Genomic DNA, 26808 nt, shown 5'->3' on the forward strand with positions numbered 1-26808 from the left:
TGAAAACTTCAATAAAATAAGTTTACCATAGTCAATAAGCCTGTGCAATGAACACTGAAAAATAGGGGAAATTTATCCAGAGTGATTGCAAATGAAAATGTGTGCTATTTCAAAATTACATGCACCTCTTTAAAAATCAGGGCAATTAATAGAACACTTATATCATATTAGCTGAATTCAAATTTAGCCCCAACAATAAAGTTTTCTTATTCCTTTATAGTGTTTTACAAAATAATGAATTACTTAATTATCATAATTTTCTTTTGCTACTTATTTCAAACTATAAAGTTAGGACTGCAAATTGATGTAGGTATCTTATATTATTGGTCTACACCTACTTATTTATAAACTTTAATGGAAACAATACTGTTTCAATCTACCACAAGGATTTCCTTCTATTTTACAAGCAAGAACTTCTAACCCAGCTCAACAACAAATCACACTTTAAATTTGGGTTTGAAAACATGTATTATTAGAGGCACATTTTTAAAAACAAGTACAGTATGAAATCTTGCTTTTCAGTGAGCCAGTGAATTTTCATTTGTTTGTTTGTTTCTATGAATATTTGGTTTACTTCCTTCTTCTGGGCAAGATTAGTATGCAATTCTCATTCTTTAGCAAGTCAAAAACCTACAGACCTAAACTATATGAAAACTTAACTTGGTATTGTTAGATGAAGACAGGTAAGCTAACACCAAAAGAACAACTGTACTAAATTTTAACACTATTCTTTAATAGTTCCATTTTCCTGAGTTTGTGTTTGTTCTTTGGCATTGGTTTAGGATATAATCCATTTTTCAGAAGGTGTTCCTTGCTGAGGCGAATTTGGTCACCATGTTAAACCTGGAAAGAGCATAAAGCTTTAAGAGGGCGAAGCAAAGTCTCTTGTATGTAATTATTTTTCTCCAAGATGGAAAGAGCAACAGGTGCACACTCCAGTGTAGAAAGACATCTATTAATTGGCTGCATCTGAACTACATACTGACTAGAAATGCTAATTTTTAACTGCACCTGTTTGGGGGTGTCAGAACAAGGAATTCTTACAAAAAATGTCTTTAGCCTGGCTCCGTGTACCATCAATGATGATGATTGTAGAGGATAAACAGGAGAATCTAATATAAATTCTTCCAGATTAGCAGCTTCAGCCCCTGGATATAATATTAATGTACCAAACTTCCGGCAAACAGTTGAAAGTTCAGGATCTCTTTCTTCACTGAAGCGACGACCAGTCTTCGCTTTGCACTTGTCTTGGGGGAGGCATGCTGCTGGCAACATTTTGTCTTCCTCTGCTGGATGCTGAATTATGTACAAGTGGGTAGAGATATGCAAAGGGTGCGCTGGGAGAAATGGACACAAACACACTTTCTGAGGCCGGCTGCAGCGGCTGCACTCAGGCCTCAGCTCGGCCGGCTCCACCTGCAGCAGCCACAGCGCGTCCACACTAGCGTCGTCCACCTCTGCGCCCAGGGCAGCCGTCGCCAGCACCGCGCCGCCCTCCCGCTGCTCCTTGTATTTTGGCGTCTGAGACCTTGAGGCCCCAGGCGGCCGCGCGATGGGTTCCTGGAGTGTTCGCGCCTCTTTCTGCGACTCCATGGCGGACACTCTAGTCAGGCCTTCGATATAATATTTCAATATAGACATAAGGAATAGATTGTATGTGTACATATAGATGTGGATATAACATATGTAACTAAATTAAAACAAAGGTCCATAATTCGGCCCAATTAGAAATCCAGAATGTATATGCCAAATAATTTATATTACAAAAAGATAAAAGGACACTGATTAGATTTTTTGTCTCTACAACATAAGGTCTAAATTAACTTCAGCATTTGCTAAAATATACCAGCTGACATACTTCATGGACTCAATCAGTCTGGGGCTCCAATTATACTTGGAGTGGGCTGCAGTGGCTTACGCCTATAATCCAAGCACTTTGGGAAGCCGAGGCGAGTGGATCACCTGAGGTCAGAAGTTCAAAACCAGCCTGGCCGACATGGTGAAACCCTGCCTCTACTAAAAATACAAAAATTAGCCAGGCATGGTGGCAGGTGCCTGTAATCCCAGCTACTTGGGAGGCTGAGTCAGGAGAATCACTTGAACCTGTGAAGCGGAGGTTGCCGTGAGCCGAGATAGCATCATTGCACTCCAGCCTGGGCAACAAGAGCGAAAGTCCTTCTCAAAAAAATATATATTATACTTGGGGTTCTCACTAAATTTAAATATTGTACCCCCTCTAATCTTAGAAAGGTAACTAAAGTTAAAAAGTATTTTGAATAACTATCCCTCACTTTACTGCTTTGGTTGAATTTCCCATAGTTTTGTACCCACTGCTTTAAAGTATCTCATATTGGACACAGACTCTCTGACACAACAAATAATAAATTAAAGTTAAAATTTTGGCACTTAAAAAATGGCTTGATAAAATGGGACCCTATAAATCCCTCTTTAAAATAGTTAATATGGCACAATTTAAGTTAGAATAGGCCCTTCAAGGATTAAGACTTGTTATACAGAACCTCATTATGAAAAGGGATAATTATCCCCACTGCTTCTCCATTTAACAGCTCAATTTTGCCTATTTGAGCCCTTTGGGAGGCCAAGACAGGAGGATTGCTTAACCCCAGGAGTTGAGACCAGCCTGAGCAACATAGTGAGACCCTATCTCTACAAAAATTTTAAAAATTAGCCAGGTGAGTTGGTGTGTGTCTGTAGTCCTAGCTACTCAGGAGGCTTAGGTGAATCTTTTGAGCCCAGGCGTTCAATGCTGCAGTAAGCTATGATCACACCACTGCAATCCAGCCCAGCCGACAGAGCAAGACCTTGTCCCTAAAAAATAAAATAAAATAATAAAAAGTAATGGAGATTATTGCCTTCTCCTAGAGGCAGTTGTTTCCTATTAGTCAACTCCTTGATCCACTCACTCCCCAGCGCCCTCCCCACCACTCCTTCAAGCTTCCGCCCACCGACCTCTTGTCTTATGTCTCTGACCATGACCACCCCTTCCCCTTGGTTATACACACATACACGAATGTACACATATATTATTAATGTATCAGCCATACTGTTCAACAATATGACTGCCAGACCTGCCACTTTGATATATATATAATTCAGACTTTTAACCCACTTTACAACTCCACCAAGATTATATTAAACACCCTCCAAAATTTCAGATCTACTTTCTTGACTAATGATGTACACATGAAAAACTTACTGATGGGCCAGACTGCAATGACTCCTCATATATCCACTTGTGTTCTTCCTTCTTACTCTCATAGTAAAACATTTTCTAGGCTGTTTAGGTGAGCTTATGCCTCACTCTCTAAATACATCCACTATCACTACCCCAGGTTTCTTGCAATGATGCCAAATAAGCACGGGGCCAATGGCTCTTACTGTGTTTTCTTATATTCTGTATTTGTCTATTTGGCATCCAGGCACCTGGAGGCTTCATCAAAGTTTACATTTTCCTTTGCTGATGCTTCAACTCATCCTACAAAACTATGTTCCATGTAGATCTGGCCCATCTTGAGGCTATTGTTCCTGCGTTCATCCTCCCATGGTCATGTTTCTTGGCCAACAGAACCACAGAAACTGGTCTGCCATGAGTTAACGTTTAGTCCAAATCATTTTTCCACTTTGGCTCTGCTTCAAATGGGGCTGGGCTGGTGATACTGAAGACAATCAATGCACCTATAAATTCCAGACAGTGGGCTCTTGTCATTTTCCCAATCTTTCCTCATCGCAATATTCCACAGCTGCAGGTGTGCCAAGGCCTCTGAGTCCCAGTGGAGCTCCATCAGTGCACAGTTCACACAATGGTGAACTGGCTTGGAGATGCCAAGAGGAGTTCTGGTGCACACAGTGTGTGATGATGATTGTCTTGCCCGTGCCCAGGTCACCCATACCGGCAGCTGGTACAGGCTGACACACTGTGCTGGCCACAGTTCAGGGCTAGAGAGAGACTCCAGGAGTGCAAGTATGCTCTCGTTTTAAGTTCTTCATTTTGATTCATCTCTTCATTGGCTGGATTTCATTGTAACATAGTTTTCAAGAAGGTAGAAGAGAACTACGTTCCGTTCCCTATATCCTTTGATAAGAATGTCTGCCTATTTCCTTTACAGTCAAACATCATCTCGTTTGGCAAAATATGTGTTAGTAAAACTTTTCTCAGAATACTGAATGCGTTGATCGACTTCCTCTGGCATTGGACACAGTGGTGGAAAAGGCTGAGGCCCTGATGGGTAATTTAGGCTCCATTCTCTGTTCCAAGATCCCACTGAAGGTCTTAGGCATGAATTCAGAACACCCAGCCAAGGGTGTATCCCACTCTGCTGAGCTTCATCTTGGTCCCTTAGCTCATCTTAGATGAGTGGGAAATGCCAGACCCTGGTGCTCCTTCCTCTTGTTGATAAAAACTCTCGTCTAAAAGAGTTTCTACTTATACCTTGGCTGCTTTCCTTCAAATCTTAGAGAGGATTTTCCACATTTTGTCATCTCATGCTTCTTTATTCAGAACTGCTTGTAGAAAAATAAAGTAACCATTCTTGTGAGTTCTTTAAAGGTGCTAGCTGACCAATTAGGAAATTCACAACCCTTCCAAGTAAATAGTGTGAAAGTAGCTCAAGAAGATCCAGAAAATTCCTGGAGTTTTGTTTTGAGGAAATGAGTTTTGCCTTCTTATTCATTCCCACTGTGGAAATTCTGAGTTTCATCAAGCATAATCTTTTGTAAGTTATAATTGTTTTCTAGGTATATGCTGGGAGATTTTCACTGTTGTCATTAAGAATAAAAGTGTTGCAATTTTTCCCAGTTCAAGCATGGAAGAAAATTTATTCAGGAACTACAGACAGAGTAAATAATACTGTGCACAGACGAGTTAACAAATTAATTTTCCTAATATCCCTCAAACAATATCTGTGAAGATTATTTAGGGAGAAGTGAAGATAGGCAAAACCCAATTATCCAACATCACATTAAGTTGCTTAACTTGCAAAGTTTTCACAGAAATATTTTCACAGAATTAGAGAATGTTATCAAATATATAATGAAAAATATCTCAGTAGCCCAGTCCATCTTCCATCAGGTGAGCCTTCGACAAGATTTAAACATCTTTTTATCATTCTTCTGAAAGCAATCTATACCGATTATCTGGTATAGATTTTCTGCAAAGGAAAACTGGTCTCTCAGAGACTTGAGTCTCTTTAAGGCTTCAAAAAGGGCTTTCAGCAAGTATTTCCTTCTTGTAAAATAGTAGGATTCAGGGTAAATTACTTGCGATCTTAAATCATACTGGCAGCTTGTCTTGCCTTCAGGGCTCAAGTAGAAGATCTTTGTCATGACACACACTTTTTTAGTGTAACCACCAATTTTTGCCAGCTTCTGCTTTAAGGTTAGGGCAGTTTGTGTAGAATAGCCTTTAAACTCCTCATCCTGTACCATGTGGAAGGTGTATAGGACTGGAGGCTTGTCCTGGGAAATCAGAAGAGCATCACAGAGGACTTTGTGGTTCTCTTGCAAGCCCAGATCCAAAGACCAGCTCCTAGAGAAGATCAGTGAGCCCTTTCTAACAGAGCCCATTTCTTCACATATTAATTGCTTAAGTCCTTCATGTTGTAAGAACAGTTTTCTGCAAAGGTTTTCTGGAGTATACGTTACCCTTCCTGATAGCCCTGAATAAGGAAATAATAATAATAAATAATAAAACACTAGGAAGTTCCCATTTAAGCCATGGCAAAGTAGCTTGTAAAAGACAAATCCTCCCATCAAAAACACTGTAAAAGTTGTATAAAATATATTAAACAATAATTTAAAGAACTAGAAAGCACCAATAAAAGCAGTATTTGAACTGCCACAGTCTTTGATAGAGGTGAAACACAGAAAGTAGCTTCACATTCACCCCTGCTTTTTCCCTAAGTAGATTTTCCATATCATGGCATAGGTAAATAGAACCCAAGGAGAAATCATCAGTCTTATTAGGCTGAGGAAAAGAAGTAAGAAGAGCTGGAATATGAGAAGTAAAATCTCAGAGAAAATGAAGCTGCAGAGAAGAAGCCAAAGTCTACATACAAATTTCCCTCAACTCATTGGCTAATACAGGTCAGATGCTGGAAACACAGAAGAAAATATCAACTGAGAGACTAAAGAGCTGAATGTAAGTTTCTTCAGCCTCATGGTGCTCAGGAAACACAGACTGGAATTCCAGTCCCAAAAGAGTGGAGGGATCTTGGTAAATACCAGAGACATTATGGCAATAGAAAAGCCATGACCTAATAGTAAGGGCAAAATTAAAAACTATTATACCTAGAAAAGCATAAAAAAAACTTCAAAGGAATAAAAGCAATCTATCTACCTGCCAGAAGTAAATATAGCCCTTTTTGGAGAAACGTAATATCTATCAAAGTCTCTACAATTTGTAATCCATGATACAATAAAAAATTATGAGACAGAATAAAAATCAGAATGAATTACTAGAAAACAGGAGAAAAACCAGATCAGAGAAAAAGACTGACAAGTGCTTCAGATATTGTAGTTATCAAAGAGGGACTTTAAAATAACTGTAATATATTTAAAAACAAAAAATAATAATAAAATAGATGAAAAGATGAAGATGTACTTATTCTCTTACAGGCTTAGAAAAACTAAAATTGATGGATAAAAATTGTGTGGACATTCCTTAACTGAAAAATACAGTATGTGGTATTAGGAACTTATTTGATAATGTTTAACAGCAGACAGAGCATAGCAGAAAACAGGACTAATCAATGGGAAGACAGGATGGTAGCAAAAGTCCGAACTCAAACTCAATGAAAAAAAAAAAAGGTAAAAACAGAAGATAAAAGATATGTCAGAAACCATCAAAAGGTCTAGCAAATTTATAATATGAGTCCCACAAAGAGAAAGGAGAGAAAAATAAGATAAGCAATATTTGAAGAGACAAACATTTATACTTTTTTTTTTAAAGTTGATTAAAGATATCCCTCACAAATACAAGAGTATACCAATCCTTCTCAAACTCTTCCAAAAAATTGAAGAGGAGGAAATACTTCCAAACTCATTTTATGAGGTCAACATTACCCTGATCATGAAGTCAGGCAAGGACTCTACAAAAAAAAGAAAATTACAGGCCAATATCACTGATGAAACTAGATGCAAAAATTCTCAACAAAATGCTAGCAAACCAAATTCAACAGCACATTAAAAGGATCATTCGGCCTGGTGCAGTGGCTCATGCCTGTAATCCCAGCATTTTGGGAGGCCAAGGTGGGTGGATCACCTGAGGTCAGGGGCTCAAGACCAGCCTGGCCAACATGGTGAAACCCTGTCTCTACTAAAAATACATAAAATTAGCCAGACATGGTGGCAGGTGCCTGTAATCCCAGCTACTCAGGAGGCTGAAGTAAGAGAATCGCTTGAACCCAGGAGGTGGAGGTTGCAGGGTGGCAAGATAGCGCCATTGCACTCTAACCTGGGTAACAAGAGTGAAACCGTGTCTCAAAAAAAAAAAAAAGAAAAAAAAAGGATAATTCATCGTAATAAGTGGGATTTATCCTTGGGATGCAAGCATGGTATAATGTGAAAATCAATAAATGTGATATACCACATTAATAAAATGAAGGGCAAAAACTATATGCTCATATTAATGGATACAGAAAAAGCATTTGACAAAATTCAACATTCTGTAATTTTAAAAAACCTCTTAACCAATTAGGTATAGAAGGAATGTACCTCAACACAGCAAAGACCACATATAAAAAACCTACAGCTAACTTCATACTCAACAGTGAAACATTGAAAGTTTTCATCTAAGATCAGGAACAAAACAAGGATGCCCATTTCACCACTTCTATTCAATATGGAAGTCCTAGCCAGAGCAATTAGGGAAGAAAAAGAAATAAAAAGGATCCAAATTGGAAAATAAGAAATTAAATTATCACGATTTGCCCACAATGTGAACTTATATATAGAAAACCTTAAAGATGCCACCAGAAAATGATCAGAACAAATAAAAGAATTGGGTAAATTTTCAGAACACAAAAATCAGTAGCATTTCCATACACTAACAACAAATTATCCTAAAAAGAAATCAAGAAAACACTCCCATTTACAATAGCTACAAAAAATACTTGATAATAAATGTTATCAAGGAGATGAAAGATCTCTATATTGATATCTATAAAATGCTGATGAAGGAAATTGGAAAAGACACAAATAAATGGAAAGATAGCTTGTGTTCATGGATTGAAAAAATCATATTGTTAAAATGTCCACACTACCCAAAGTGATCTACAAATTCAACGAAAACCCTATCAAAATTCCCATGTCATTTTTCACAGAAAAATGATTGTATACCTAGAAAACCCTAAAGACTCATCCAAAAAGTGCCTAGATCTGAAAAATGAATTCCATTAAGTTTCAGGATACAAAACCAATGTACACAAATTAGCACTGCTATACAGCAACAGTGACCAAGCTGAGAATCAAATCAAAACCTCAATCCCTCCTACAACAGCTGCAAAATAAAATAAAATACTTAGCAATATACCTAGCCAAGGAAGTGAAAGATCTCTACAAGGAAAACTACAAAACACTGCTGAAAGAAATCATGGATGAAACAAACAAATGGAAACACATCCCATGCTCATGGATAGGTAGAATCAATATTGTGAAAATGACCATACTGACAAAAGCAATTACATCAATGCAATTCCCATCAAAATACCATAATCATTCTTCACAGAACTAGAAAAAACAACCCTAAAATTTATATGGCACCAAAAAAAGAGTCCACATAGAAAAAGCAAGACTAAGCAAAAAGAACAAATCTGGAGGCATCACATTACCTGACCTCAAACTATACTACAAAGCTATAGTTACCAAAACAGCATGGTTCTGGTATAAAAATAGGCATGTAGACGAATGGAATAGAATAGAGAACACTGAAAGAAAGTCTAATGCTTACAGTTCAATTGGATCTTCAACAAAGCAAGCAAAAACAAAGTGGGGAAAGGACACCCCATGCAACAAATGGTGCTGGGATAATTGGCAAGCCACATGTAGAAGAATGAAACCAGATCCTCATCTCTCACCTTATACAAAAACCAACTCAACATGAATCAAAGACTTAAATCTAAGACCTGAAACCATAAAAATTCTACAAGATAACATCAGAAAAACAATTCTAGACATTGGCTTAGGCAAAGAGTTCATAACCAAGAACCCAAAAGCAAATATAACAAAAACAAAAATAAATAGATGAGACGTAATTAAACTAAAAGCTTCTGCACAGCAAAAGAAATAGCAGAGTAAAAAGACAATCCACAGAGTGGGAGAAAATATTTGCAACCTATGCATCTGACAAATGACTGATATCCAGAATCTATGAGGAACTCAAACAAATCAGCAAGAAAAAAACAAAGAATCCCATCAAAAAGTGGGCAAAGGATATAAATAGACAATTCTCAAAAGAAGATATACAAATGGCCAACGAACATGAAAATATGCTCAACATCACTGATGATCAGGGAAATGAAAATTAAGACCACAATGAGACCATCTTACACCTGCAAGAATGGCCATAATTAAAAGTCAAAAAATTATAGATGCTGGCATGTATGCACTGAAAAGGGAATTCTTTTATACTGCTGGTGTGAATGTAAACTATTACAACCACTATGGAAAAAAAGTATGGAGATTCATTAAGGAATTAAAAGTAGAACTACCATTTGCTCCAGAAATCCTACTACTGGGTATCTACCCAGAGGAAAATCAGTCATTTCATGAAAAAGACATTTGCACACACATTTATAGCAGCACAATTTGCAATTCCAAAAATATGGAACCCGCCTAAATACCCATCAACCATCAAGTGGTTAAAGAAAATGTGGTATATATACACCATGGAATACTATCAGTCATAAAAAGGAATGAAATAATGGCATTCGCAGCAACCTGAATGGGGTGGGAGACCATTATTCTAAGTGAAGTAACTCAGGAATGGAAAACCAAATATTGTATGTTCTCACTCATAAGTGGGAGCTAGGCCATGAGGACACAAAGACTAAGAATGATACAACGGACTCTGGGGACTCAACGGGAAGGGTGGGAGCGGAATGACGGATAAAAGACTACACACTGGGTGCAGTGTACATTACTTGGGTGATAGCTGCACCAAAATCTCAGAAGCCACCAATAAAGAACTTATTCATGTAACCATAAACCACCTGTTCCCCAAAAACTAGTGAAATAAAAATTTTAAAAATTAACATATAGGATACCTAGGAAAAGCATACATTTTAAAAGTGCTTACTACACAAAATAAATAAATTTTTGAAACCAATCTGCTTTGTTCTCACAAGAAAATAAAAATAGACTGAAATAAGGATCTGAAATATAAGTCAGACTAATATTGAGATGCCAGCTATTGAATTTAGGATTCCTTAAAAATATCTTACCAAAATTAACACCAAAGGAAACAGAAAGAGTAGGCAATCCTTTTGTTAAAAAATCAGAAATATGTCAGGCACAGTGGCTCAAGCCTGTAATCCTAGAGCCTTGATAGGCTGAGGCAGGTGGATCACTTGAGCCCAAGAGCTTGAAGCTACAGTGAGCCATGATCACACCACTATACTTCAGCCTGGGTGACAGAGCCAGTTCCTGATTCAAAAAAGAACTAGGAGTCTTCCCACAAAGGGAAGACAAACCATTTTACAGGCAAATTCCACCACAATTTCAAGCATATCATTCTAATCTTATATAAATTTTTTCAAAGGATGGAAAAAGAGGAAACTCATTTTGAGTTCAGCACAATTTTAATACAAATACTAGACAAAGAAAGAGAGAAAACTATTCTTAGGCCTTGTCACTCGTGGATTTAGATGTAGAAATTCTAAATTAAGTATTAGCAGCTGAATAAAAATGTGTAAAAAAGATAATACTGCAAGACGGAACTGAGTTTGTTCCAGGAATGCAAAAATGGCTTAATAGAAAATATTAAACATCATTTGCCAATCACCATATTAAAAAGAAAAGCATATAATCATGTCAACAGAAGTAGAAAGTGTGTTTGATAAAATTCAGTATTCACCCATGATAAAAAAAAGAAAAAACATTTAGTAAACTAGAAATATCATTAAACTTCCTTAGCCTGATAAGGGTATATTCAAAGTACCTAAGGAAAACCTCAATTTCTTTTTTTGTCTTTATTATACTTTAAGTTCTGGGGTAGATGTGCACAATGTGCAAGTTTGTTACATAGGTATACATGCGCCATGTTAGGCAAACCTCAATTTAAATGGGAAAGCCATAGACACACTCTCTTTAAAATCTGAACTAAGACTATTTGCATTAAGAATTGTCTAAAAGTCTTCATCAGTTCATTAGGACAAGAAAAAAAGACATTAAAGGCATAAAGATTGGAAAGGAAAAGACAAAACATTTTATGATCCGCATATTTGTTTATACAAAATGTAACTAATCCATGGACAAATTATTTAAAATAATAAGGCAACCTAACAATGTGGCCTTATATAAACTCAATACGTAAAAATCAACTGCATTTCTACACATCAGCAATAAACAAGAAAATGGAACTTTTAAAGAAAAATATCTTTACAGCAACAAAAATAAAAGGAACCTAGACATAAATGTAATAAAAGATGTACAAAATGTGTACACAGAAATTTATGAAACTATACAGGCATTAAAGAAGATATAAATAAGTAAACAGATTTCCTATGCTCAAGGATACAACTTATTGATATAAATATGCCATTTCTTCCCAAATGTATCTAGAGATGCATTGTAACTGCAAATCAAAATTCCAAAAGTTTTTTGGCACTTAAGCACATTCTAAAATGTGTATAGAAGATTAAATGATTAAAAATTGCCAAGACACTCTCAAAGAAAAACTAAAGGGCTTACGCTACCAGATATCGATACTTAGTATAACATTACAGTGGCAGGGACAGACAACTTGATCAAGGAAACATAATAGCGATTCTAGAAAGAGGATTATCTATAGATATACAGTTGACCCTTGAACAACATGGGTTTGAACTGCATGGGCCCACTTACACCAGGATCTTCTTCCACCTCTGCCACCCCGAGATAGCAAGACCAACCCTTCTCTTCCTCAGCCTACACAACGTCAAGGCAATGAGTATGAAGACCTTTAAATGATCCACTTACACCTAATGAATAGAAAATATATTTCCTCTTCCTTATGACTTTCTTAATAATATTTTCTTTCTCTAGCTTACTTTATTTTAAGAATATAGTATATGATAAATACACAAAATATGTGTTAATTGACTACATTATTGGTAAGGCTTTGGGTCAAAAGTAAGCTATTAGTAGTTAACTTTTTGGAAAGTCAAAAGTTATACACAGATTTTCAACTGCATGTGGGTTTGTTCAAAGGTGAATTGTACTTAGTAATACGCTGAGAGTGGCATGGCAGATCATGGTGAAAGTGAGACTTTTCAGTGTTACGCCTGGGAAAGTGGTTATCCACATGGAATAAAATGAAATAGCATGCTACATTACTGTCTATTGATATGGATTGTGTATTTACTTATTTATTTGTTTGTTTGTTTATTACTTATTGAGACAAAGTCTCATGCTGTTGCCCAGGCTGGAGTGCAGTGGTGTGATCTCAGCCCACTGCAACCTCCACCTCCTGGATTCAAACGATTCTTGTGTCTCAGTCTCCTGAGTAGCTGGGTCTACAGGTGTGCACCACCACACCTGGCTAATTTTTGTATTTTAGTAGAGACACGGCTTCACCATGTTGGCCAGGCTGGTCTCTTGGCCTCAAGTGATCTGCCCACCTCTGGATTGTGTATTTAAATGTTAAATGTTGAGTGCAAAACTTTAAAATGTTTAGGAGAAAATTAAAAGAAATATCTTTATAATCCTAGTGTATAGAAGGATCTCTTACGCAAGGCACAAAGAGCACTAAACCACAACATTTTAAATGATAGTTTTGCCTACATTAAAATTTAAAACTACTACTTATGAGAGTATACCTTAAGAAAAGAGAAAATGCAAGCCACCAGCTTGGAGAAAACATTTGGTAATTGTTAATACCTATGACTAAAAGAGGATTTTATTCTAGAATCTCTAAATTACTCCTATAAATCAATAAGAAAAAGACAAAGCTTATTAGAAAAATGGGCAAAGACAAAATAGACACTGCACAGAAGATGAAATATATATGGCCAGTAAGTATATGGAGAGATGCTCAACCCAATCAATAACCAAGGAAATGCACATTACAAAGAGATACCATTTTATACACAGTTGATTGAGAGGAAGGAGGTCAAGAGAAGGAGAACCATAAACAAGAAAAATTTGACAATTGGAGAAGATGTGGCATTTCTAATATATTGCTGATGGGAGTAACTTGACTTATCTACTTTCAGAACAATTTGGCATTATCTTATTACTTGAATATTCACGCACCTCCTGAGCCAACAATTCTACTCCTACTTAGGCACCCAAGAGAAAATCTTGCACATATGCACTAGAAGACTGACTAAGAATGTTCAAGGTAACACTGTTCATGTCGCAGAATGCAGGAAATAACTCAATTGCCCATCATCAACAACAACAACAAAAACAGATAGATCAATCAGAGATCCTGAGTACTGATGGCATTTCTTCAGTAACTGAACACAGCGATGCCTGAAGGTGGGCCTCAATCAAGACTGCTCAGTGACATGATATATATGCTTTCTTTTTTTGTTTGTTTAAACTAAACTGACTTGGGTTGCTCTTACTTCCAAGTAAACGAATTTGTATTGCACCAAGAAAATTCTAACCCAAATATAAAGAAATAGGATTTGACAGATTCAATGACTTAAAACACCAAAGAATTCCCATAAACACAAGAATGTGCTTTCAGAACAAATTTCAAGACTGAGCTGGTTTGAAGAGAAAGAGATTTGACTACAGTCACATCAACAAATCCAAACAAGCCAGAATGAAACTACCTGGACAGTGATGTCTCTGCCGTTCCCATTCCAAAAGAGGCCAACTGTGAGGAGCAGGTGATGACATATTTATTTGAGAGAACAGCTCTTTATATGACCTGGAAAATTCTTAGAAAACAAAAAAAAATCACATTCTTAATTTCACAGAAGGGAGACCCCAACTAACTAATGCATAGTATTATATATTAAAAGTCTACTTGTAACTGATTCTGTTTTTCAAAAAAAAATTTATGTTAGATATTGTGGTTAGATTCTTAGGTCAGATACAAATTGCAAAATTAACTTTTGATGCCACTGAAACACTATATTTCGAATGAAAATTAACAGTAAAAATGCATTAATAGTAATTTAATACATTACCATATAATTGGGTTTATTTTTAAAGCAGTTAAAATGAGACGTGATGGCTAGTGAAGGAAAGCTGACTTTTGTGCAGATTCTGAGGAAGAAGCTTACATTTTCAGACATTTTGTAAGTTGCTAGTACTGGTGCAATTGCTAGTACTGGTCCAATTTCGTTTGAGGCTTTCTTTTTTCCAAAACCAGATAAAATAACAGCATTATTCCTTCCTTACTGGTACAAATTAGGGCTACAATTTGGCTCACAAATATGAGAAGAAAAAGGAAGCGGTTTTACAGGAATTGAATAGAAAGGGACGCCAGGCATGGTGGCTCACACCTGTAATCCCAGCATTTTGGGAGGCGGGTGGATTGCCTGAGGTCAAGAGTTCGAGGCGGGCGGATTGCCTGAGGTCAAGAGTTCGAGACCAGCCTGGCCAACGTGGTGAAACCCCGTCTCTAGTAAAAATACAAAAAATTAGCTGGGCGTTGTGGTGGGCACCTGTAATCCCAGCTACTCTGGAGGCTGAGGCAGGAGAATCGCTTGAATCCGGGAGGCGGAGGCTGCAGTAAGCCGAGATCCTGCCATTGCACTCCAGCCTGGGTGACAGAGCAAGACTCCGTCTCAAAATAAATAAATAAATAAATAAATAAATAAATAAATAAATAGAAAGGGGACAAGAAACATGAAGGAGCAAGTAAGTAAAAGAGGCAAATGTTCCTGAAAGAAAGCAATGGTTACTTACTGAAATAGAGCTCAGAAACAAAAAGGAAAAGGATTAAACGGGTTTTCCTTCAACTCTAACAAAGACGTGGTAGGGAGGAAACTTCTGGGTTTAATTGGGTCTTTGCACCAGGTAGGGCTACTAAAAGTAGATCATGTGCTTATTTTATGAAATTCTATCTTCTTCTAAGGGTGTAGAAGAAAACAAGTGGCAGGGAACTTTTTTTTTTTTTTTTTTTTTTTTTTTTTTTGAGACGGAGTCTCGCTCTGTTGCCCAGGCTGGAGTGCAGTGGTGCAATCTCTGGCCCACTGCAACCTCCGCCACCTGGCTTCAAGCGATTCTCCTGCCTCAGCCTCCTGAGTAGCTGGGACCATAGGCATGTGCCATCACACCCGGCTAATTTTTTGTATTTTTAGTAGAAACGGGGTTTCACCATGTTAGCCAGGATGGTCTACCCCAATACCCCTGACCTCGTGATCTGCCTGCCTCGGCCTCCCAAAGTGCTGGGATTACAAGCGTGAGCCACCGCGCCTGGCCGAGGCAGGGAACTATTGATTGTATCCACCAGAGATTAATAGATTAGGTGCTGAAATTTGAGGACTATTGATCTTGCGCCAAATCCCAAAGAGAAAACCTCCCTGCCACCCAAGCCAAATGCATTCCTGTTGCAAATCCCCCCATTCTCAACTTGGTTCAGCCTCCACCATGAACTGGATCCATTCCTTCCTGGTCAACTGCATCACACGGTTATCTTTCACATGCCAGGAATCAGGCTCTTTAGCAAACACTGCACAGCAGAAGCGCTCCACTCTGAGGGCACAGACATATCCACAAAGACTTCCTTTATCATACACTCCAAGGAATTTGCATGAATAATTTATCTTCTTCTTCTCCACGCAGAAGTGATGCACAGGCATCTTGCTAATGGAGTTTTCGATTTCTCTTTCTAACTTATCGAGGTCACTCATCTCTGCTTTAAAGCCAATTATTTCTTTATCTTCATTTAAACCAATGAACAAATATCCTCCATCAGTATTTGCAAATGCAGAAACATATTGAGGAAGAATCTCTTTAATTCTTTGTAACAACTTTTCTGTCGAGAAGTTTTTAATTTCAACATGTGTGGATTCAGTAAAGGTCAATTTTTCTTTCCGATCAAGTTCTGTTCTGTCAAAAAAGCCCCCAGCCAAGGCCTTCATGTTACTTTCTTCTTGTATATCAACACGGGGACTCTCTGTCAGCAATTCTGGTCTTAAATACAATCTCCCTCTAGTCTTTTTCATGTCTTTGAGGAACTCCAGTGCAGCAGCGGCATTCATGACTTTTGCAGATGTTATATCTCTTTTGTACAAATTGGAGCTCAAGGTGGTAATCCGCAGACCAGAGGTGTTCAAGCTCCACGACTTCACAAAAATCAGAAAGTAGTTACCATTCTGCATGAAGTCTAAGTACTCAGGAACAAATAACAGAATGTTACTAAAAGAATTTTCCAAATCTAATCCTATTCCATCTTTTGTATAACTATAGTCTTCATTCTCAATTTCAGCCTTGATCACTCCCCCTCCAGAATTCAGCAGAGCACACATAGCTCGTGAGACACTTTCATTCTGCTTTTTTCTCAGTTTACAATCCTTCATTTTTTTCCTACTCTTCTCTCCAAGAGTGACTCTTCCCACATCTAGAACCAATTCGGCATAATTCGTTTCCAAATCAACACTGATGTTCATTTTCCCAGCAGCTATGCAGTGTTCAAGCAGAAATTCTTTTCTGTAAAATAGGCAGAGCCATTAGAATAGGACTTGAACTAGAAAGATAGCAAATTCTGTATTATGAGGCAAATGAAAAAAAATCCTGTGCTGTATGTATTCCACTAGACTGGTAAGTATATGGGTATGAAGAAACTGGCAAATTTTGAGCTAAGACTATAATAATTTATACTCCTACAGAATTTTCAAATTTGTTACTATAGTTTTATATGATGTATTCTAATTATATAATCTCTTTATCTGCCCTTTTTCTCCTTTCTAGTCCTTAATATTGTACAACCTGTTTTCTCTCTCCTTTTCTTAACCCCTTGAGTGAGTCTATGTTTTTATCTTCTCAGTGAACCAGGCTTTACTTATACATATTATTTCTACTTTTCTTTTTATTTTAATAATTTCAGCTTTTACCTTAATTATCTCCATTTATGTGGATAAATCTTTTGGAAGATTTCCAGTTAAGGTCTAATGACATCCAACATGTCATGTTAATTATTTTTCCTTCCTATAAGAATGAATTAGATTTACAAATTTTGGCCATTAATCTTAAGCAAAGTGCGCTAAGTCATTGTGCCCTTTTTAAATCTAATATCCACATATTTTCAATAAGGAAAATTCTTATATACAAAACACCTGTGCTATGGTTTGAATGTTTGTGTTCCTCCAAAATTCATATGTTGAAATTCTAACTCCCAAGGTGATGAGGTTTTTGGGAGGTGATCAGGTTATGAGGGTGAAACCCTCATGAATGAGATTAGTGCTCTCCTAAAAGGGACCCCAGAACACTAGCTCATCCCTTCCACTATGTGAGAACACAGCAAGAAGTAGGCAGTCTGCGACAGGTAAAGGGCCCTCACCAGAACCCAACAGTGCTGGCATCTTAATCGTAAACTTCCCAGCCTCCAGAACTCTGAGTCATAAATTTCTGTTATTTGTAAGCCACCCAGCTTGTGGTATTTTGTTAAGGCAGCCTAAACAAACTAAGACAGTGTGCTTTAGTCTATGTATCCCTAATCCATTAGCTCTGTTCCCTTAAAATCTATTAGGATCACTGCTTTGCTCTAAATGGAAACTTTTAAGTTAAGAAGTGTAACTTAAGTTTAACTTTTTTTTAAGTGTAACTTAACTGTAACTTTCAAGTTAAGAACTGTGACTTAAGTTTAACTTTTTTAAAATGTAACTTAAGTGTAACTTTTAAGTTGAGAAATGTGACTTAAGTTTAACTTTTTTTAAGTGTAACTTAAATGTAACTTTTAAGTTAAGAAGTGTGACAAGTTTAACTTTTTTTAAGTGTAATTTAAGTGTAACTTTTAAGTTAAGCATAACTTAAGTTTAACTTTTTTTAAGTGTAACTTAAGTGTAACTTTTAAGTTAAGAAGTGTAGGTTTTCCAAGTGGCATAGAGACAATTGAGAATAAAGTCCATCACAGGTAGTAATTACTATACTAGAAAAGGAATGTAAAGGGGGTCAGAATATTCCTGTCCACTGCTGGACCAAGATCATGCAGATACTCAGCTAAGTCTGTGGATACCGCCTGTGTCCATAGAAATTCCTGATCACATGTAAACAATGTTAACATTAGAGCCCCAAACCATTTGGAGAGTTGGGGTTGAATCCTTTAGTTATTTGTGCATGTTTTCTCTTAGCTCTTTGAAGATATTTAAGACAGTGTCTGTTCTTTATTTTATTAATTTATAAATAAAATCCTATATATTGATCATGTACAATGTGTTTTTTTGAAACTTGTATATATTGTGGAATGGCTATATGGAGCTAACTACCATATGCATTACTTCACATACTTATCATTTTTTGTGGTGAACATTGCTACTATCTTAGCAACTTTCAAGAATACAGGCCCAGCACAGTGGCTCATGCCTATAATCCAAACACTTTGGGAGACTGAGGTGGGAGGATCGCTTGAAGCCAACAGTTCAAGACCAGCCTGGACAACAAAACAAGACCACATCTCTACAGAAAAGTAAAATAAGATAAAATAAAATAAAATAAAATAAGAATTGGCTGGGCACAGTGGTTTGTGCCTATGGTCCCAGCTACTCAAAAGGCTAAGGTGGGAAGATCACTTGAATCCAGGAGTTCAAGGCTGCAGTAAGCTATAATCATGGCACTGCACTCTAGCTTGGGCAACAGAGAAAGACTCTGTCTCCAAATAAATAAATACATAATAAAGAATACAACATATTGTTAACTGTAGTCATCATATTGTACAATAGAGCTCTTGAACTTATTCCTCCTATCTGACATTTTGTATCCTTTAACCAACATTTCCCCAAACCCCATCTTCCCCCAGTAACCACTATTCTACTCTATAATTCTATGAGTTTAACTTTGATAGATTCTACAAATAAGCGAAATCATGCAGTATTTGTCTTTCTCTACTTGGCTTATTTCACTTAACATAATGTCCTCCATATTCATCCATGTTATCAGAAATGACAGGATTTCCTTCTTTTTCTTAAGGCTATAACTAGTATTTTATTATCTACAAGTACCACTTTTTCTTTATCCTTTCATCTGTTGGTGGACACTTAGGTTGCTTCCATATCTTGCCTATTGTGAATAATGCTGCAATAGACATGAGAGTACAGATATCTCTTTGATAGACAATTTCATTCCCTCTGGATATTTATCCAGGAGTGAGGTTGCTGAATCATATGGTGGTTCTTTTTCTTTTTTTTTTCTTTTTTTTTTTTTTTTTTTTTTTTTTCAGAAACCTCCATACTATTTTCCATAATAGCTAAGCTAGTTTAAATTCCTACCAATAGTGTGCAAGGGTTCTCTTTTCTCTACATCCTCACCATCTCTTTTAATCTCTTGTCTTTTTTATAATAGCCATTTTAACATGTGCGAGGTGATTTCTCATTGTGGTTTTAATTTGCATTTTCCTGATGATTAGTAATGTTGAGCATTATTTCATATATCTGTTGTCCATTAGAATGTCTTCTCTTGAGAAATGTCTATTCAAATCCTTTGCCCATTTTTTAATCTGTTTTTTTTTCTTACTATTGAGTTGTTTGAGTTTCTTATATATTTTGGATATTAACCTCTTATCAGATGTATGGTTTACAAATATTTTCTTTCATTCTGTAGCCTACTCTTTTACTCTGTTGATTTTTTCCTTTACTGTGCAGAAGCTTTTTAGTTTGTTGTAATCCCATTTGTCTACATTTGCTTTCATTGCCTGTCTGCCATTGGGATGACATCCAAAACATCACTGCCCAGGCCAATGTCTTGGATCTTTTTCATATATTTTCTTCTAGTAGTTTTATAATTTCAGCTCTTACATCTAAGTCTTTAATCCATGTTCAGTTGATTTTTGTATTTGGTGTGAGATGAGGGTCTAACTTCATTTTCTGCATGTGGATATCAAGAAGGTTGTTTTAAAATCTTTGTCTAATATGTCTGATGTCTGGCCTTCCTCAGAGATGTGTTCTGCCAATTTACTTTCTTCTTTTGAATAGGTCATATTTTTCTGTTGTGTGTATGCTTTATGAATTTTTGTTGGAAATTGGGCACTTGAAAAAACAGCGATCTCTCACAGTCTTTGCAGACAAATGCTATGGCAAGGCAAACCTTCAATGATGGGCTAAGTATACTCTGATCTTAGGGATCAGCTCAAGGAAAAAGCTTAAGCTCTTCTCAGGTCTTTTCTGAGCATTTATCCTGCCTGGATTGAGCAGGGCTTTCTTGATTCCTCTACATACATGGCTGCTTTTGAATGTCTTAATTTCCCAAAGAATCTCACCTCATCTCGTCTTCTGAGCCTTAGATGGTTATTCTATATCTCTAGCTACAATCTCTTGCCTAAGACATCTGGGGGTCTAGAGTCTCCTTGCACCTTTCCTGAGCAGTGGCTGTCACTTCTCCTCACCTGAGATCTGAGTTAGGGCATACAGATATGAATCCTTCAGGCAGTCCCCAGACAGGTTACAACATTGAAAATAAGTTTTACTATGCCCCACCAGTTCCAGGGAGGAAATTAGGAGCAGTGATGCTGCCTCCTCAAGACTAAGACCTTGCCATGCAGGGCAAAAGTTTGGACAAGGGTGAGTAAAAACATCATGAAATTTCCTACAGTTTTGAATGCTGCTTTTTCTTGATTGGGCATTCATTTAGTTGCAACAGATCTTTGTTGTTAGTTCAGACAGTTTTGGGTTGTTTTTGATGTTTCCATGGAGAAACAGAGTTGAAGCTTCCTAATCCACTATTTTTCTGGCATCATTCCTGTCACCATTTTTTTATATTAAATGCAATTCGATAATATTTTTAAGATTTTGCACCCATGATGTCCCTTTCTCCTATTCTTGTTGACAGATAATGCAATCAATTAGCTTCATAAAATGAGTTGAGGATGTAAGCTGTATTTCTATTATTTCACATTTTACCCAACATGAGGATCTTTTTGCAGTGGGAGACCTTTTTGCAATGGTCATGGTTGGCCATACTGCCCAAAACTAAAATATACAATTTGAATCTTGCTTTTCCATGTATCAATATAGTATATACAACCAGTTTTTCAAAATAATAATTAGCTATTCTTTAAAAACCTTATTAACTGCATAATTTCATACACGGTATTAATATACCATTATTTAACTATTACCTTACAACTGAACATTGAATTTGCTTTCAATCATTCGATATAATTATACTAGAATCTTGATTCAGTTATTTCAATGCTTGGGTATGCTAATCACACAGTCTAATTTTCATTGAGTCTAAGAGTGCCCTGGCAAACCACTTCAATTATATATACAGATATGGTTCAGATATATATACAGATGGTTAAATCGAGTATGGGAGGCCAGAACATGTAGACAGAAAAGAAGCCAGATTTCAGGATATAAGAAATGGAACCTTGAAGGGGAAAAATTACATAAGAGAAGAAAGAGTCTGAATCCGTGGAAATAAAGGTTCACGGTGAAACATAAGGTTATACTTGAACTTGTGCCTTAGGTACATAATTAAGCTGAAATTATATAAGTATATAGAGTGTGTATATATACACACAGAGAGAGACAGAAGTTTGTAAAAGTTAAATTACTGTATCAAGTGACAAAAACTTTAAAGATTTTGATATATATTATCAAATAGTTTCCCAAATAATTGTATCAGATTTTTCTCTAGCAAATTTATCTTAGTGGTGATTACAGCACTTTGCCCTGTACCTTTTTGGGGGTAGAAAGCATTTCAGTAGGGATTACAGAACTTTGCCCTGTACCTTTTGGGGGAAGAGGATGTGTTCTAAAAGCTATTAGAAAGCAGCATCTTTCCCTCAGTGTTTCCTGAAAACTCAGAGGGAACCAAGAGAGGCTGCCTTCTAAGAGATATTGGACCTAGCATTCATTCAAATAGACTCCCTGGGCCTGGGTCCATAGAAGAAAGCATTTGAACATGACCCAGAGAGATTCCAAAAAAAGAGAATCTAAGCAGGGAGGACCTGACTCCTGGTAATTGAACAACAGTGAAGCCAGGTAAGCACAATCATTGAAGTTTAAATTTAAAACTCAATGCTAGTCTCAATGCGGCATAATTATGCAAGAAAGCAGAGGAGGATGTTTATCTCTGCCATGCTGAGCTTTCTCCATAGTATTATAGCACAATTAGTGTTCTTTAGACCCAATTTCTTCATATTTCTTACACACAAGGCTGCCCCAAAGGCAAGTCCACCTTCCCTGTTGACCAGAGAGAAGAGATTCTCCACCTCTACCCACAAAGTCTGCAGGAGAATCAGTTCCACTTCTACCCAGGCACACAGCCCCAGCCCTACAATTTTCTGATAATGCCTCACCAAGCAGCCTCTGCTCTGCCCCCGATTCTTTTTGCAACCTCTGTAACTGGAGTCATGTCCCCTTTCCTCCTAGCCTACCTTTCTGCACTGTCTACATCAGGCCTGGCTCTGTGTGAACTTTTTTGACTAATCCACCATACACAGAAGGGGACAGAAATCACATCTCACCCTCAGATTGATTAAGAAGGATGCCCATACCACTGGGAAACTTGGAACCCATGGGAGCTGCAATTGAGCCACCTTATAGAGGATCCAGCGCTTGTGAACTAGACTGGGATCCTGGCCACCCCAGTCCAACACCTGCAGCTGTGTAAAACTTTCCATAGTTCAAAATCACTGCCTTCAAGCATACATCTGGGACATAATCCTTAAAAAATGAGCTGGGGATTGAGCTTACCAAATCCCTAGGGCCTAAAACTTACTGGCCTCCCTTAAACCTTGGGTCTAGGTTTACAGGTTAGATGTTTCCACTGAAATCCTTTATACTTTTGACTATAGGGGAAATTCTATCAGACCTGAACTCACTATTTAGGCTATGTTGTTGGCTATCTTTAATGGGAAAGGAGATGGCATTCAGATCTCCTTAGAGTTATGTCAGAACAGCAGGTTAGTAGGAACTGCCCACAGGGTGGGACAGAAGTTGTAAGAGCTACCTCCTGGGAAACAAAAATCATGCAACACTCTTTGCCCTTCTAGGATGTCACTTTGCATTTCGTTCAGGACAGCACTGCTCTCATCCTTCCTGCCTTCTAGATAATAAACCAGCAGGTCACGAAGGTGCTTGGTTTTTCTTTTAGGATCTAGCAATGCAGTTCATCAGTGCCTGGTCACATTTCACTTAAAGAACCTATTCCCCAACTCCCTGCATGTTCAGGACTCCAGGAGGATGGGTAATCCTGGAAGTTCTGGACACCCACCAAGCCTGGCCTGACCATAGAGCAGTCCGCCCTCCCTGCCTCTCTAGCTCTGCTCGAACACTGCAGATCCCTGGCTCACTGGCCCTACAGCTCTTCAAGGTGCTCCCCAGCCCATGCAGGAGCAAAAGTTCCACCCGACCTATAGCTTCCGAGTCCACCATTCCTAAGTCCTCAACAGCCTGCAGTTTATCAGAAGTTGCTATAGAGACAGGAAAGTGTTACCAGTGGAGGGTGTCCTGGTCACTGAAACATTCTGTTTGCAGGAGAAAAACAAAAACTTGGTCTGTTCTAGGATCTATGTGTTTCCTCAAAGTCTTACAATGAGCAACTCCATTTTGGTTTAGTTTAGTCTGTTTGGTTTAGTTTAGTCTGTTGGGGCTATGAGCTCAGTTCAAAACACTGGCCTCTCATAATTTTGTTTTTTAAAATTCCCCCTTTTTGTTCAGGTTCTCACTTAGGTGAGAGTGTAACCAAAATGTAAGGCCTTAGCGCCGCTCTCAGTTACCATCATTTTGGGTTTCCAGTCTCAGCACATCATTCATAGGTTACAGTGTTCTCATGGTCACACATTTATTTCACTTCTCATCATTCCAGTTGAAGAGAGACCATTTGACATTCTAGAGATGGCTGCATAAAAACATTGAAAACCTTTGAGAGAATACAGCGCACCAGGGAGCCTATTATTATGATGACTATTGGGAGGATAATACCAAGAGTTTGGAGGATGCTCCTTGCCCAGGGTCCCCATAAACCAAACCAGTTAAAATTAAATAGATCAAATAATGAGCTAAATAAAGAATCCACTAACTTAAATAAACAATCTCTTCATTAATCCCCTACAACTGAATCTCTTAATCTTCATTTAATATATTTCTCCATAGACTCCAAGTGCCAGCAGCTGCACAGATAACTTCTCTGTTCAGCCAATTCTATCATAACTTTCACAAAAGAATTTAAAGTCTGTTGTGTAACTATGGCCTTTACAGTAGATGTTCTGAGAACATCTAACCTATGGGTTCTAGATTGTGAAGGGGCTGATTGTTCTCAGTGAACTATAAAAAGCTTTCTTTACCTGGTGAAAATACACTGTAGCATAATCATGGGAAAAGCTTTTATACAACAAGAAAACGTGCATTGAAAATGACATTGAATAAAATCCCTTCGTAAATGTTTAAATGGCCCATCGGGTAGCCAAATGTACCTGAATCTTTGATTGTCTTCTCAGGAATATGGATTTGAAAAACAAAACATTGGTTATAAACTACTTTAGCAATTTATAAGTCAGCAGTTTCTATGGCAGTTTGATTTTTAAAGGTCAAACTTCCTCGGACTTCAAAGAACACTGGGGCCAAACAGCACCAAAGGAGAACATCACACTTTAACCCGACCCAACCCTGCGTAGGACAGCAGCACAAGAGCCTGCATACATGCAACTCCATCCCACTTTCCCATTCAACAGCAAACTCCAGATTCCGAACAATATTGGGGCCAAACAGTATTGCAACTGCAAGAGAAAATTCTAAGGAGGGCTTAGTACTAGGCCTAAGAACCTCTACCAGAGGAATTCCCCTTGGAGAAGCTGAGGTCCCGAGGATCCTCCAGAGCATCTCCCTTTAGGGTCCAATTTTAGAGCGTCAGACATCTCTGACCTTAGGTGGTCACCAGTGCCACTTTACATGTTTTCCTTCCAGACGCGATGGCCTACTATGAGCTTTCCTTCTGTCTCTGGATGAAGGCCTTGACTTCTAGCATCCTTATAATTTGATAAGGCCATGCTTTCCCACGGTTCCCATTCCACTAGAGTGATAGTCATGAACTGCAATGATATGAAATGGAGGCTAGGTGGGTTTCTTTTGTCCTTAGCCAGTAGAGTAGGGGAAGGGAATAATTTAACATAAGGAAAGAAGGCTTAAGTCACCTGAAACACGTGTGAGTTCGCCCTGGAGAAGCTGCGTCACACATAGGGATCAGGGACCACAACCAGAAAAGACAGAAAAGAGTCCTTCCCGTTTCTGGGCAGGGCAACTATCCCCATTCACTCCTTGGCCTTCAAGGCAGCACTGGAGAGTAGCCCCCGGCCAGGAACCTGCAGTCGCCTCCGTGTCTAGGCGCTACCCACCAAGGATCCCACGTTGGAAAGGAAAAGAGAAAGAGAGAGATTTCCCTGTATGAAGCAGAAAGGAAAAGGGAAAGGAGAAAAATAAATCCCAGACTTTGGGCTTACCTCCTGGCAGGCTTGCCAAAATATGTTGCCAGGGAAGAGTGTCCAGGTTCTTGGCGTATTGAACAAAGAATTGGACAAACACACAAACAAAGCAAGGAAAGAATGAAGCAACAAAAGCAGAGATTTATTGAAAACGAAAGTGCACTCCACAGGGTGGGAGCAGGCCCGAGGACAGGGGCTCAAGAGCCCGGTTTCTGAATTTTCTGGGGTTTAAATAACCTCTAAAGTTTTCCCACTGGTTACTTGGTGTGCACACAGTGTAAATGAAGTAGGAGCCCAAGATCAGTCTGAACAGTTGCAGAAAGCGATCAATGGGAGGCTGAAGTGAAGTTACAAATTTATGCCCTATGCAAACATCTGATTGGTTGCAGAAAGCGAAGTTACAAAGTTACACTCCTATGCAAATGAAGACTTGGCCCTGGAGACCAGCCTGATTGGTTGCTGGAGGGGACCAATCAGAGGTATTTTCAGTTTTTCATCTGCCACGTAGAAAAGGAGGGGTTGCAAAGGAAGTAGCCTCTGGTCCTTTTGTTACTTGGGTGTGGAAAGTTGGGGTTTTCCTCCAGACCCTTATTCTCCTGCTTCAAAAGGGAGAGAAAGCAGCCCAGGATGTGGGTAGGGGGTCTTCCCGGGAGTGGTGGGGTTGTGTTACCAGTGCCCCACCGCCTCCCGAGCCAGCAGACGCCCCAGAAATGAAAAACTAAGGCTGGAAGGTTTAGCGATGCAGCAGGACCAACTTACCAGCTCGCGCTGCTCCCTAGAAGCTGGACTTTGCAGGTGCGAGCACACCCCAGAAGCCAGCACGGGCCCTTGAGCAACTGGAAGTTAAAAACCCATGAGACCAGCTCTGAGTGATCTCTAGGGAGCTCTCGTTTCATTTTCACCCACGTGTATTTTCTAAGACAAAAAGAAAAAAGGTAATTTAAAGAAAACAAAGAACAAAGGAACTTGGCGAGGCCCAGGCTACAGTCCGTCGACTCACTCGCCGCAGAGTATAAAGAACGTGAATCCTTTTCTGTTTTCCAGCCCTCCCG

The 26808-nt window shown here is 38.2% G+C and overlaps 2 protein-coding genes across 3 annotated transcripts; both read right to left on the reverse strand.

Annotated features, from left to right (window-relative positions):
* Window positions 1-449: 449 nt before the first annotated feature.
* LOC100461574 (tRNA-uridine aminocarboxypropyltransferase 2-like) lies at window positions 450-1665 on the reverse strand. Its single transcript, XM_063718101.1, has one exon. It carries the CDS (start codon window positions 1663-1665, stop codon window positions 838-840), a length of 828 nt encoding a protein of 275 aa, XP_063574171.1. The 3' UTR covers window positions 450-837.
* SLFN12 (schlafen family member 12) lies at window positions 450-26808 on the reverse strand. Of its 2 annotated transcripts, XM_024234955.3 has the most exons (5): window positions 26516-26808; window positions 25775-25823; window positions 15749-16827; window positions 13998-14105; window positions 450-5675 (listed from the first exon to the last, which is right to left on the reverse strand). In XM_024234955.3, exons 3-5 carry the CDS (start codon window positions 16785-16787, stop codon window positions 5086-5088), a joined length of 1737 nt encoding a protein of 578 aa, XP_024090723.2. In that variant the 5' UTR covers window positions 16788-16827; window positions 25775-25823; window positions 26516-26808; the 3' UTR covers window positions 450-5085. The 2 variants fall into 2 exon arrangements, with proteins under 2 accessions (XP_024090723.2, XP_009249799.3); XM_009251524.4 differs by lacking the exons at window positions 25775-25823; window positions 26516-26808 and adding an exon at window positions 24056-24221.

Source organism: Pongo abelii, chromosome 19, assembly GCF_028885655.2.
Source record: "Pongo abelii isolate AG06213 chromosome 19, NHGRI_mPonAbe1-v2.0_pri, whole genome shotgun sequence".
Classification (NCBI taxonomy): Eukaryota; Metazoa; Chordata; class Mammalia; order Primates; family Hominidae; genus Pongo; species Pongo abelii.

Excerpts from the sequence above, each read along its gene's own strand:
- SLFN12 (XM_024234955.3), bottom strand. The coding sequence starts at position 16,787 with ATGAACATCAGTGTTGATTTGGAAACGAATTATGCCGAATTGGTTCTA. Across the intron at positions 14,106-15,748 it reads CATGGTGGAGGCTGAACCAA|AATTTTCCAGGTCATATAAA; the intron begins GTTGAGAATGGG and ends TTGTTTTCTAAG. Across the intron at positions 5,676-13,997 it reads GCAGAGACATCACTGTCCAG|GGCTATCAGGAAGGGTAACG; the intron begins GTAGTTTCATTC and ends TTCCTTATTCAG.
- LOC100461574 (XM_063718101.1), bottom strand. The coding sequence starts at position 1,665 with ATGTACACATACAATCTATTCCTTATGTCTATATTGAAATATTATATC.